Genomic DNA, 12,446 nt, shown 5'->3' on the forward strand with positions numbered 1-12,446 from the left:
CAGTCCCTCCAGGCCCCTTGCACGCACACATCCTTCCCCAGTGGAAGAATTCAGCTCTAGTCACACACCAGGGGTCTGCCTCCCTCAAGCTGCCTGGGCAGGGGACAGAGAGCAGCCTGGAGGCCCCAGACCCTCTGTCTTTGCCTCTCATTGTCTGTTGGCCAATGCCTCTGCTGCTCCATGCCTCAGTTTCCCCATCAGTAAATTGGAAACCATCATTCTACTCGTCCAGGGCTTATAGGGAGGATTCCACCTTAATTAAAAAAAGCCAAGGCCTGGCATCTGGCATCTGAGAAGCATTGAATAAATAGTCATCATTGCATTTCTTCATCATAGTTCTGGTTTTTGAATAGGTAACACATGCGGGGCAACAACAACAACAACAAATCAAAGAGTACAAAAGGCACAACAATGAGAAGTTCCCCCGAAGCTGTGTGTTGACATCGATCACCGATCCAACTACAGCAGCAACAGAGGGTTTATTTGGACAAATTGGGGTGCACAGAACAGGACTGGGTATCAGCTGGTTTTCCGGAATTACTGTTAATGTCGCTAGATGCAATTGATAATAGCATTGCGGTTGAGCTGGAAATGATCCTTCCTTTCAGAGAGATGTAGACCCCAGGGTAGCAATAATTTCTCGTGCCGTCTGTCGTGTATTTGACAACATTTAGCTTTTTATGAGGAAAAATGCCCAGCATAGCCAAAAATAAAGAGTAAAAGGAATCCCCTCACTCACATTTTGCGAGGTGAGTGCCGCTCCTGTCCCCGCACCGCCCCCCCCCCACCCCACACACATTCTTGGATTTTTCTCCTGCTGGAGTATTTGGAAGCAGGCACCAGGCAGCATACCATTTCACCCAGAAAGATTTCGGTAGACTGTAATTTACTTTGAAATACTTCATTCCCCCACAGAAAACAGAGATACAGCGAGTATTGGAAAAAGTCAACCCGTGACGTCTGGTCAGTGCCCTGGAGGGTGGTCACTGTGGGGTCCTTTTGACTTTTGTGCATGTTTGCAGAGCTTTTCACCATCAAACCCCCCGAAAAGCAAAGAGCAAAGGAAGTTCTCTGCCACCTGCCCCACCCCCGGCCTGGGTTCCCAGGGGTAACTTCGCAGCCAGTTTCCTGGGGATCCTTCCAGAGTCTGAGTAGCGTCGTGGTTGTGACTTTATTAATAGCGGGTTGTAGTAGTAGTAAAACCAAGCTGGGCAGAACTCAGGGCTGTGAGTCACTCCGACCTGGCTTGGGTCCCACCAGACACCTCCTCCCACTCTGACCTTGTGTAAGACAGTCCCAGCTCACAACCTCAGTTTCCTGCTCTGTAAACTGGGGATAAATCTCCACCCTTTCTGGATGGCTGCGAGGATCCAGGGTAAAGCCCTACCCCAGCCCCTGCCCAGAACCAGGCTCAGGGCAAGTGCTGAGAACATGAAAGAAGCCCCTTCCCCCAGTGCTTCTCTTGGCTATTAGAGCTCCTGGGTCTGAGGGAGGAGGGGCTGGGGGTCTGGACTCCTGGGTCTGAGGGACAGAGGGCTGTGGGGCTGGACTCCTGAGTCTGAGGGAGGAGGGGCTGGGGGCCTGGACTCCTGGGTCTGAGGGAGGAGGGGGATAGGGTCCTGGACTCCTGGGTCTGAGGGAGGAGGGGGATAGGGTCCTGGACTCCTGGGTCTGAGGGAGGCAGGGCTGGGGTCCCTGGACTCCTGGGTCTGAGGGAGGAGGGACTGGGGTCTGGACTCCTGGTTCTGAGGGAGGAGGGGCTGGGGGTCTGGACTCCTGGGTCTGAGGGAGGAGGGGGCTGGGGGAGCTGGACTCCTGGGTCTGAGGGAGGAGGGGCTGGGGGGCTGGACTCCTGGGTCTGAGAGAGGAGGGTCTGGGGGCCTGGACTCCTGGGTCTGAGGGAGGAGGGGGCTGGGGGTGGGGACTTGGTATTAAAGAACAGGGCTTTGGGAACAGTTTCCCTGGTTCCTAGAGGCCAGACTCCCATCCCATGGAGGAAGGCAGAAAGCATGGAGCTCTGGGTCACCCATCCCAAGTAAGGTATGTGAAGGGGCCCTGTTTCCTCTTTTCTCACTGCCGTCAGGCCTGGCCCTTGGGGGTTCACAATATGTTTTGTCCCCTCTGTCCTGGGACCAGAGCCCAGAGTCCAAGCTGGTCTAAGTTTGGAAGGGGGAGGGAGGGGGGCAGCGGGTCAGAGGGGGTGAGGGAGGGGTGTGGGGGGACAGGATGTCTCTGAGCTGTCACACACACCCCTGTCCCAGGCCCAGAGAAAGGGAGGGACAAAGGCTCTGAGAGAGAGTCAGGAACAAAGACGGGAGGAGGGAGACAGAGAGACACTGGGGAGAGCAGGCCAGAGCATGGCCGAGTGGGAGAACAGAGAAAGAGTGAAAGTGTGGGATATCCTGAATGACAGACAGTGGTGACAACAGTGGGGAGAGTGTGGGGACGAGAGACAGGATAGGGAGACCCACCTGGAGATCTGAGAGCTGGGACAGGGAGGCTGGTGGGGAGAGAGAGACTGGGAGACAGATAATCACACAGAAGCAAAGATACTGTGAGGTCAGAGAGGGGAGGGAGCTGTGAGACGGAGCAGAGAATCAGCAGGATAGTACAGACGGACACACACAGAGACCCGGGCTGACAAGGAGGCAGGAGTCCGGCAGAGGACGGCAGAGAAATCCTCTGACTCAGACAGGCAGAGGGAGACCGAGGCAGACCCTTTCAGACGGACTCTAGAGCGTGGCTCTGTAGGGCAAGGACCTGCGGGGTGCGGTGGGACGCGGGTGACCCAGGCAAGGCGTGCTTGCTCACACAAGGTCCAGCTGACGCCAGGGGACTCCGACATGGAGCTCAGGGAGCCCGAGAACCATGAGGATGGGGACCCAGAGGTGAGAGACGGGAGACAGGGAGAGAGAGAGAGATGCAGAAAAACAGAGTCAGAGACAGACACGAAGAGGGACAGTGGACAAACACACAGAGAGATGGAAGAGACAGGGAAACAGAGAAACAGCAGAGACCCAGAATAACACAAACCTGAGGACACAAAGCAAGACCAAGGCCGCCAGGGCAATAGACTCAGAAACAAAAAACGGAAAGCACAGGGGGAGGATGGAGAGAGAGATGGGCGCAGTGGGGGTTGTGTAAGCTGAGGATGCAGTCCCAGCCAGGGCTGGGGGCTTCTGGTGGTTCCCAATGATGGTGGTGGGCAGGGTCTCTGAGACAATCACCCCTAACCCTGCCAGGACAAAAGAACAGGTGGCCCAAGGCCGGTGAGTCATTGTGACTCATCCTCCTCCCTGGGGACAATGACCCCATCACCCTGGCACCCCACCTCAGCCCTGGGCTGGACCTCCAGTTTCCCCCACTGCTCTCAGTGGGCCCCAGACTCACTCCTTCCCCACCTCTGCTCCTCTCTGACAGGAGGACACAGCTACCGCCCTCCAACGGCTCGTGGAGCTGACAGCCACGAGGGTGACCCCAGTGAGGAATCTGCGTGTCCTGTACCGCCTCATCCGAGAGCTCGGCTCGGGCTCCTATGGCCGTGTACTCCTCGCCCGGCCTCGCCAAGGAGGTGAGTTTGGCCATCGAAGGGCACACTCCAGAATAGGGTTCTCAGAAGCCACTGAGACAAGGAGCACCCCAGGAGATGATGGGAACCCTTGATGGGGGCTCTCAGAAAGTTAAGAGCTCTTCGATCTTCCAATAAACAGAGCTAACCCAAAGAAGGGGAACTTGCCTGAGGTCACACAGCAAGGCAGGAGTGTAATTTGGATTGGAGCCCCAGTCACCATGTCCCCTACTTGATTCAAGAGAAAACTGAGGCTCGGGTGCCTGGGTGGCTCAGTCGGTTAAGCGTCTGCCTTCGGCTCAGGTCATGATCCCAGGGTCCTGGGATCGAGCCCCACATCGGGCTCCCTGCTCAGTGGGGAGCCTGCTTCTCCCTCTCCTCCCTTCCTGTACTCTCTCACTGTCTCTCCTTCTCTCTCTCTAATAAATAAATAAAATCTTAATAAAAAAAAAAGAGAGAGAAAACTGAGGCTCAGAGAGGGTAAAGCAGTCATGCAAGGCCACACAGCAGAATAGGGAGTCCTCAGGGAAGGTCACCGTCAACCCCTACTGCACGCAAAGACAAACTGGAAGCAGAGAGAGGTCAGATGCTATGCCCTGCCACTCTTGTTTTACACATGAAACATCCATGGTTCAGAGAGGTTAAGCAGTTTGCCTAAGGCCCCACAGCAAGATCAGAGCTCCCTGAGCTCCCTTCTGCACCCCTCTCCCTGGCAGGTCCCGCTGTGGCTCTGAAGCTTCTTCGTCGGGACTCAGTCCTGAGAACCACCTTCCTGAGAGAGTTCTGTGTGGGCCGCTGCGTCTCATCACACCCAGGCTTACTGCAGACCCTGGCAGGACCCCTGCAAACCCCCCGACACTTTGCCTTCACCCAGGAGTATGCGCCTTATGGGGACCTCAGCGGGATGCTGAAGGAACGGGTGAGGCGGGTGGGGAAAAAAGGTCAGAACTGCTTATCCCATGTATAACTCTGTCCCTAACCCATTTCTATCTCCAATCCTGACACCCAGATCAGTGCTCAACCTAGCTCTGCCCTAATCCCCCAGACACCCTCCTTATTTCTAACTCTCGGTGCAATCCCACGCCTAACCCTAACCTAATCCACCCAGCCATTCCAGCACGAGTTTGCATGGGCAAGGGGATGCGGTTGGGTTGGGAATGAGATTGGGGTGGGATTTTAGTTAGCACTGGGATTGGGAGTGTGGGAGTGGGTGGAGTTGGGTGGGTTGATAATAGACTGGTAATGGGTGAGAAAAGCATGGATGGGGTCTCAGAGTGAGACAGGGATGGTTGAGGATGTGTATACAGAATGAGTTGGAGATCAGTTGTAATGAGGTTCTCTCTGGTGAGGAGACCAGGTCAGGACTGAATCCATGAGATTCTGGGGGTACATGAGTTTGAAGATTAGGGTGGAGCCATCTTTAGGAATAGATTTTGGATTTGAGATAGGGTTGGAGATAAGCAGAAGGAAAGAAAGAAGGGAGGGAGACAGATGAATGGGTAGAGAGATGGACAGATGGATGGAAAGACAGGTGGATGGATGAAAAGATGGGTGGATTGATGGGTTGGTGGATGGATAGATGGACGGAAAGATGGGTGGATGGGTGGATAGATGGAAAAATGGGTGGATGGTGGATGAATGAAAAGATGGATTGATGGGTGGGTGGATAGATGGATGGATGGATAGAAAGATGGGTGGATGGCGGATGGACAAAAAGATGGATGGATTGATTGGTGGGTGGATAGATGGATGGATAAATGGATGGTAGATAAATGGAAGGAAGCAAGGAAGAATGAATGGATGGATTTTGGATATTAAGTAATTGAATACATTATTGGATTGCTGACTGACTGGTGGAATGGAAGTTAAGCAGAAACCCTGCTGTGTAGACCGTCGAATGGATGAGTGGTTTGACAGATGGATTGCTGGCTAGCTGCCTGGCTAGATGGATGGATAGATTTACCAATCCAGTGATGAAGAAAAATGACTTCAGAATGGTGTCTGAATTAGAAACACCATCTAAATTAGTAGGAACTAAGACTAGGATTCAGTATGAGATTTGGGGTCCCACTGGAGATCTGAGTGGTCAGGCTAGAAGAGATAAGAAATATAAGGAGGAGTTTGAGTGTTAGGGTTAGGAGAAAGCTTGGTGGAAGTGCAAAGAGCTTCTGGTTCGGTCTGGGGTTCCAGTGACGACATACCAGGGGCTGGACCACAGAGGTTGTAGCCCGGTGTGGCTGAGGATAATCTGAAGACGGTGCTGGGGGACACTACAGGTAGACACTGGTCTGAGGTTCTGAATTCTTGAACTCCAAGAAACCAAATAAAGAAGGAGCCAAGGCACCCTGACCTTCATCTCTCCTTGACCCCAGGGCCTCCCGGAGCTGCTGGTGAAGCGGGTGATGGCCCAGCTGGCCGGAGCCCTGGACTTCCTCCATGGCCGGGGGCTGGTCCATGCGGATGTCAAACCAGACAACGTGCTGGTCTTTGACCCCGTCTGCAGCCGCGTGGCCTTAGGTGACTTGGGGCTGACCCGGCCCGAGGGCAGTCCAACCCCTGCCCCACCGGGGCCACTGCCCTCGGCCCCCCCTGAGCTCTGCCTTCTGCTGCCACCAGACAGCCTGCCCCTGCGGCCAGCAATGGACTCCTGGGGCCTGGGGGTGCTTCTCTTCTGCATTGCCACTGCCTGCTTCCCTTGGGACGTGGCACTAGCCCCTGACCCTGAGTTTGAGGCCTTTGCTGGCTGGATGACCACCAGGCCCCAACCCCCACAGCCACCCCCACCCTGGGACCAGTTTGCACCCCCAGCCCTGGCATTGCTCCAGGGGCTCCTAGACCTGGATCCCGACACTAGGAGCCCCCCACTGGTTGTCCTGGACTTCTTGGGGGATGACTGGGGGTTAGAGAGGAACAGAGAGGGACCTGGGGGCTTGGGGGGCATGTCTAGTGAAGATGGGGAGGAGGAGGAAGAGCGAGGAGCTAGCCTGGAGGAGTGGACGGACGAAGAAGAGGAGGATGACAAAGATGGCAAGAGGATGGGGACAGATGGGGGAGCTCCCTGACCAGGTGACTGAGACAGGTGGTCAGAGCCTGGGCCAAAGGCCCCCCCCCCCCCCCCCCCCCCCCCCCCCCGGCCCTGGCCACCTGGATGGAGACAGCTGCTCCCGGGAGGACAGCGACGGAACACACTGCATCTCTCCCTGCTGAGCGCTGGACTGGGCTGCACAATTCCCCTCTCAACTGAGGACCTGGGAGTCCAACACCCAGCCCCTCCTCCCTCAGACTGGGAGTCCAGGCCCCCAGCCCCCTCCTCTCTCAAGGACCCTCCCTCTTCCTTCTGTCCTGAATGGGTCTTCTCGGAGGAAGGCGCCGCTTCCCTATAGACATATTTCCGCAGTGTGGGGACATGCTGAGTGCCTCTCATGGATTCTGACGGGGCCGCTCACCCCCACGGAGACCTGGTTGACTCTCACCATCCATGGTACCACATCTGAGCTTTCAGGATCCAACACCATGGAAACCTCACCCCCTACGTCTTCCATTGCCCTGGGCTCCGGGTGACACTGGAGAAGTCACTCATCCTGTCTGAACCTCAATCCTTGCACACACACACACACACACGCACACACGCACTTTCCTGCCGCGGGCCCTCCGCACACCCTGAGTCCTCCCCTGAGAACACCTTCCTCACAGCTCGGTGCCTCCAAGCTCTCTCCAGTCTCATCGGGAACCTACATCCGGGCGATCTATGTCTCCCGTCTTTTTCAGCCTCACCTGTTTGGGCTGCCCGGGACGGACGTGGTTTTTCTCGTTAGGACATCCTTTCAGTTCTGCTCCCCCCTGTGCCAGCTCCCTACCGGCCCGGAGCACGGCGCTGTGTGACTGTCCCAGCTCTGTGGGCCTCGGGCTCCGTGCTGACAGCTGAGGCTGGCTGGGGTGAGCTTGCCTTCACCTGGGCCGGCCCGTGCGCCCCACGCCTCTCCGGCGCGCGCCCGGTGCCTGATGCTTCCCACCTGCAGGGCAGGGGCGCGAGCACGAGCGTCGGACGTGTCCCGGTACCCAGCTCAGGCTCCGGAACGGGGAACTGCTCCCCCCTCCCGGGGAATCTGTCCGGTGTGCTTTCTAGACTCAAAAGAGTGGGTTCACGAAGCGCAGTGGGGTGTCCTGGGCCGGACCCCGGGGACAGCACGAGGTTGTTGGCGGAAGCGCTGCTGAGATAGGCAGGGCCTCGCACCCGGACGGATGATTTCTTGGACAAATGTGTCCTTGGCTGCTGGCTGCGTGAGATACCAACCTGGTGGGGAGCTGGGGACGCCCGGCAGCTCTCGGCACAAGGCTTACAGCTGTTCTGGAAATCTAAAACTGTTCCGAAATAAAAGGTTTAAAAAAATTAAGGGAGTTCACAGTGGTCATCTTGCTGCAAACCGGAGGAGGGGATGTGGCATCCCACGCCCCCAGCCCTTCCTCCATCAGGCCCAGGAGTTCCTGCCTAGCCCCCCCACCAAAGTTGAAGTCTGCAGACTCAGAACGAGGACTTCCCCTCCCCGCTCCTCCCAGGGGCTCCACCACCTGCTTCCCCTCAGCCCCAAGTCTGAGATCATCTCTCACTGCATCGTTCTGGAATCTGGTTGTCTCATCCTTTCCCCAAACAGGACCCCAGTGTCCCATCCCCTGGACACCCCTCACCAAACACTTGTGTCTGACCTGTCAGTGGGGCATTGATGGGGCAGCTGGGTGGGGTCAAGGCAGGGCCAAGCTAGAAAAATGATTTCATCCTCCACAGGGGCCCGGACTCCTGGGTCAGAGGGAGGAGGGGCTGGGGGCTGGGCTCCTGGGTCTGAGGGAGGAGGGGCTGGGGGCCTGGACTCCTGGGTCTGAGGGAGGAGGGGCTGGGGGTCTGGACTCCTGGGCCTGAGGGAGGAGGGGCTGGGGGCCTGGACTCCTGGGTCTGAGGGAGGAGGATCTGGGGGCCTGGACTCCCGGGTCTGAGGGAGGAGGGGGCTGGGGGCCTGCGCTTCTGGGTCTGAGGGAGGAGGGGCTGGGGGGCCTAGACTCCTGGGTTTGAGAGTGGAGGGGGCTCTGGGGCCTGGGTCTGGGACAGATTTCTGGCGGCGAGCAGTTCTAGGAGTCAACGCACGATGTCGCTCTGGCCCTAGTGGGGTAGAAGGGGCGGGTCCAGGGGCGGGGCTTACGACCCCCTAGGTGGGGGCGGTGTCTGCTCCTGGGCAAGCCTCTGCTGGCATGGGATCTAGTGCTGGGCACTGAGCACAGCAGGCAGCGAAGGGTCAAGCAAGCTTTGGAGAAGGTGAGGTTTGGAGGTCGGCGCCCAGGTCAGGAGGAGGCAAGGGTTAAACAGCCTGAGGTGGGCAGCACCTGATAGTGAAGCCGCACGGCCGGCCGAAGTCCTGGGTCCCTCAGAGGGTCAGGGGCTGAACTTTGAGGCTGTAGAGTGGTTGAGTGTTAGGGAAGCAGAGTCTGGGAGTCATAAGATGTGTGAGTTGTATAAGGTTCCAGGAGAGGGGTGGGCTGGCAGTCCAGACTCCTGGTCTGAGGGAGGAGGGGCTGGGGGCCCGGACTCCTGGGTCTGAGGGAGGAGGGGCTGGGGGCCTGGACTCCTGGGTCTGGGGGAGGAGGGGCTGGGGGCCTGGACTCCTGGGTCTGAGGGAGGAACAGCTGGGGGTCTGGACTCCTGGGTCTGGGGGAGGAGGGGGGGACTGGGGGCCTGGACTCCTGGGTCTGCGGGAGGAGGGGGCTGGGGCCTGGACTCCTGGGTCTGAGGGAGGAGGGGGCTGGGGGTCTGGACTCCTGGGTCTGAGGGAGGAGGGACTGGGGTCTGGACTCCTGGGTCTGAGGGAGGAACGGCTGGGGGCCTGGACTCCTGGGTCTGGGGGAGGAGGGGCTGGGGGCTGGACTCCTGGGTCTGAGGGAGGAGGAGGCTGGGGGCCTGGACTCCTGGGTCTGAGGGAGGAGGGGCTGAGGCTGTAGGAGTTGGACCCCAGGCGTCTCAAGGACTTGACCTTCCAAGTGCTTGTTCCCATCCAGGTCCCAGGCGTCCCCCAAGGCCCTGGTGTGCGCAGCCGCCCTCACCAGCCCCTGGAGGCAGAGAGCACCTGTTTGCTCTTAGGAGAAAGAGGCTACTCATCCACCCCCAGGGCCCAAGTCTGTTTGCTTTGGAAACAAGGTGGGGGGTGTCTCGAGTTATCTGGTTCATCTTTCACCCTTGGGCCATTGGGTGGCGCCAGGATGTGGGGGTGGGGGCAAGAGACATCTGTGACCTTAGGCTTGACCTCACCCCAACCAGCAACTGGTCTCCCCACTCCTCAGATGCCATAACGAAGAGGGAGACTGAGTCACAATGGAAAGTGCCAATGAGCCCCCAGCCCGTCCTCCCTCAGACCCAGGAGCCCAGGCCCCCAGCCCCTCCTCCCTCAGACCCAGGGGTCCAGGCCCCCAGCCCGTTCTCCCTCAGACCCGGGTCTAGCACAACCTGGGCCCTGGGTCACTGTCTCTGCTCCGTCCTGCAGAGATGCCTGGCAAACAGTCAGATGAGGAACAGGAGGAGGCGGGGGCTGCTGAAAACGTAGCTGAGGAGGACCTAGGGGGCCTCACGGCAGAGGAGCTCCGGCAGGGCCAGGAGGCAGCCCTGGAGCTAGAGGACATGATGGCGCTAAGTGCCCAGACCCTGGTCCAAGCCGAGGTGGATGAGCTTTACCAGCAAGTGCGCCCCCTGGGCCAGGGCCGCTTCGGCCGGGTCCTGCTGGTCACCCATCGTCAGAAAGGTACCAGGGCCCGGAGACAGATGCAGGAGGGTCAGGGGCTGGTGGAATGGGCCAAGACAGGTGCCAGTCAAGGCCGGGGAGTCTGTAAACAGGAATCAAGTGCTGCCTCTGCCCCTTCCAGGCTGTGTGTTCTTGGAGCCTCCCCTACCCTCTCTGAGCCTCAGCCTCCTCCTTCGAAAATGTGGGTGATTCTGTGAGCATAGGTCGATGGCTCTTGCTGGTGAGAAAGGGGGGCAGACAGAGTCCTCCCCTGTGGCTGGCTTAGCGGTCACCACGGGGATGATTTGGAGCCACACCGTGTGCCGGACCCTCCGCAAGACCAGAGCACAGTGGGTCCCCCCACCCCCAGTCTGGCACTTTCCTGCCAGGCGTGCACACATCCTCTGTCCGTCCCCTGAGACCGGCACAGTGTGGATGGAACTCAGAGTCAGTGTCAATCCGGGGACACGCCTAGCAAGGCCACCTGGGGGGCTCGGCCCTGTCCTCTGTGCTTGGTGCTTGGACCCCAGAGCTGAACCCGTGAGGCCTGCCTTCGCGGAGGAGCTCCGGCCTGCGCAGGGAGAGAGGGTGCGAGCAGCTGGGGCAGCCACAACAAAGCACCACAGACTGGGGGTTCGTTTTCTCACGCCTCTGGAGGCCCAAGTCCCCCCCCCCGGGTGTGGGCGGGGCTCCCCCCGTGTGTCCATACCTGCGTGTCTGTGACCATTTCCTCCTTCTCTAAGGACACCAGTCACAGTGGGCTAGGGCCCACCCTCGTGACCGCACTTTACCTCTTTCAAGACTCTGTCCCCAGATAACAGTTCTATTCTGTGAAACCGGAGTGGGGACTTCCACCTCGGGGTTCGGGGAGGGAGGGTGCACAGTTCAGCCCACGTCAGAGACAGATGCAAAGAGCAAGAGGTCCAGGTGGGGGTCATGACCAAACTGGAGGCACAAGCCATAACGGGGGCACAGGGGCCGTGCTTCTTTCCACCTTCTGGATGCCCGGCGCCTGGGCCGGGAGGTGCTGGGGCCGAGCGCTCACGGCACAGACGGACGGACGCCATCAAAACAGACGGCGGCCTGTGCGGTCATGGCGGGAGTCCAGGGCTTCCCAGATGCTTGGGAAGGGCGCTGCAGCATCCAGCTGGGGAACGGAAGGAGCGTGGTCAGCGTGTGAGGCGAGGAGGCGGCCTTCCTCCATCACTCACGGGCTCCTGGGGGGGGAGTTGGGGTCCTGGCGGCGGGTGACTATGCAGGGGAAGAAGCCAGGGCTCCCGCCTCCAGGGGACTTACCCTCCAGGTCACTAGGCGTAATGACTCCTCCTCAGCGGGACGGAGTCTCCCGGGCAGGGCATCTTTGCTGCATCCACTGTGGCTTTTGGGCACTGGTTTGCGGAAGGAGGGCATTTGAAGTTCCGAGTTCAGTTTCCCAAGGGGCCCCGTCCATCTGCTCCAGCGCAGCAGAGCAGAAACTCACCGAATGCTGCACTGTTGTTATTATTAATCACCACTGACAGCGTTTCCGTGGCCACGCTGAGTTTAGGGTGGCGTGGCGGGGAGGCAGGGTTTGCAGGAGGGGGCGACGGCGTGTGGGAGAGTCAGGGCTGGGGTGGGGCGGGGGCGGGGCGCGGCTCTCACACACGCTCCACACCTGTCCCCACTGCCCCCAGGCACCACCCTGGCGCTGAAGCAACTCCCAAAGGCCTCCACTTCTCTCCGTGGCTTCCTGTACGAGTTCTGCGTGGGCCTCTCTCTGGGCACGCATTCAGCCATAGTCACGGCCTACGGCATTGGCATCGAGTCAGCCGACTCCTACAGCTTCCTGACGGAGCCCGTCCTGTATGGGGACCTCATCACCTTCATCCAGCCGAAGGTGGGTAGGTGCGCCCCGAGCAGGCCCCCGAGGGCCCCTCCCTGGGCCTCTCCGGAGTTCACAGACACCACAGAACCAACACTGTGCCCGAGTGAGATTCACCTGCCCCTGTGGACTCACCCCAGGCCTCTAGGGGGTCACATTAGACCTCCCCAGGGCTCACAGTGCCTCACGGGGTCACACTGGGCCTCACTGGACCTCACGGGGTCACACTGGGCCTCCCAGTGCCTCACGGGGTCACACT

The 12,446-nt window shown here is 59.1% G+C and overlaps 2 protein-coding genes across 2 annotated transcripts in view; both read left to right on the forward strand.

Annotated features, from left to right (window-relative positions):
- The first annotated feature begins 2,843 nt into the window (after positions 1-2,843).
- On the forward strand, positions 2,844-6,630 carry SBK3 (SH3 domain binding kinase family member 3). The gene is made up of 4 exons (XM_032388034.1): positions 2,844-2,888; positions 3,421-3,571; positions 4,285-4,487; positions 5,941-6,630. The coding sequence occupies exons 1-4, from the start codon at positions 2,844-2,846 to the stop codon at positions 6,628-6,630; spliced, it is 1,089 nt and encodes a 362-aa protein (XP_032243925.1).
- Positions 6,631-10,094: 3,464 nt separating this feature from the next.
- The window catches only part of SBK2 (SH3 domain binding kinase family member 2), a 3,350-nt gene continuing 998 nt past the window's right edge, over positions 10,095-12,446 (forward strand). Inside the window, exons 1-2 of the mRNA XM_032388032.1 lie at positions 10,095-10,347; positions 12,000-12,202. Coding sequence (XP_032243923.1) covers positions 10,095-10,347; positions 12,000-12,202 — 456 coding nt within the window. The remainder of the gene's footprint in view (positions 10,348-11,999; positions 12,203-12,446) is intronic.

This window comes from Phoca vitulina, unplaced genomic scaffold (assembly GCF_004348235.1).
Source record: "Phoca vitulina isolate PV1807 unplaced genomic scaffold, GSC_HSeal_1.0 scaffold52, whole genome shotgun sequence".
NCBI classification, from domain to species: domain Eukaryota; kingdom Metazoa; phylum Chordata; class Mammalia; order Carnivora; family Phocidae; genus Phoca; species Phoca vitulina.

What these genes read in the sequence shown, in the direction of transcription:
- SBK3 (XM_032388034.1), top strand. Translation starts at nt 2,844, where the DNA reads ATGGAGCTCAGGGAGCCCGAGAACCATGAGGATGGGGACCCAGAG. An exon ending in CGCCCGGCCTCGCCAAGGAG is followed by an intron (nt 3,572 to 4,284) that starts GTGAGTTTGGCC and finishes TCTCCCTGGCAG; the next exon opens with GTCCCGCTGTGGCTCTGAAG. An exon ending in GCGGGATGCTGAAGGAACGG is followed by an intron (nt 4,488 to 5,940) that starts GTGAGGCGGGTG and finishes CCTTGACCCCAG; the next exon opens with GGCCTCCCGGAGCTGCTGGT.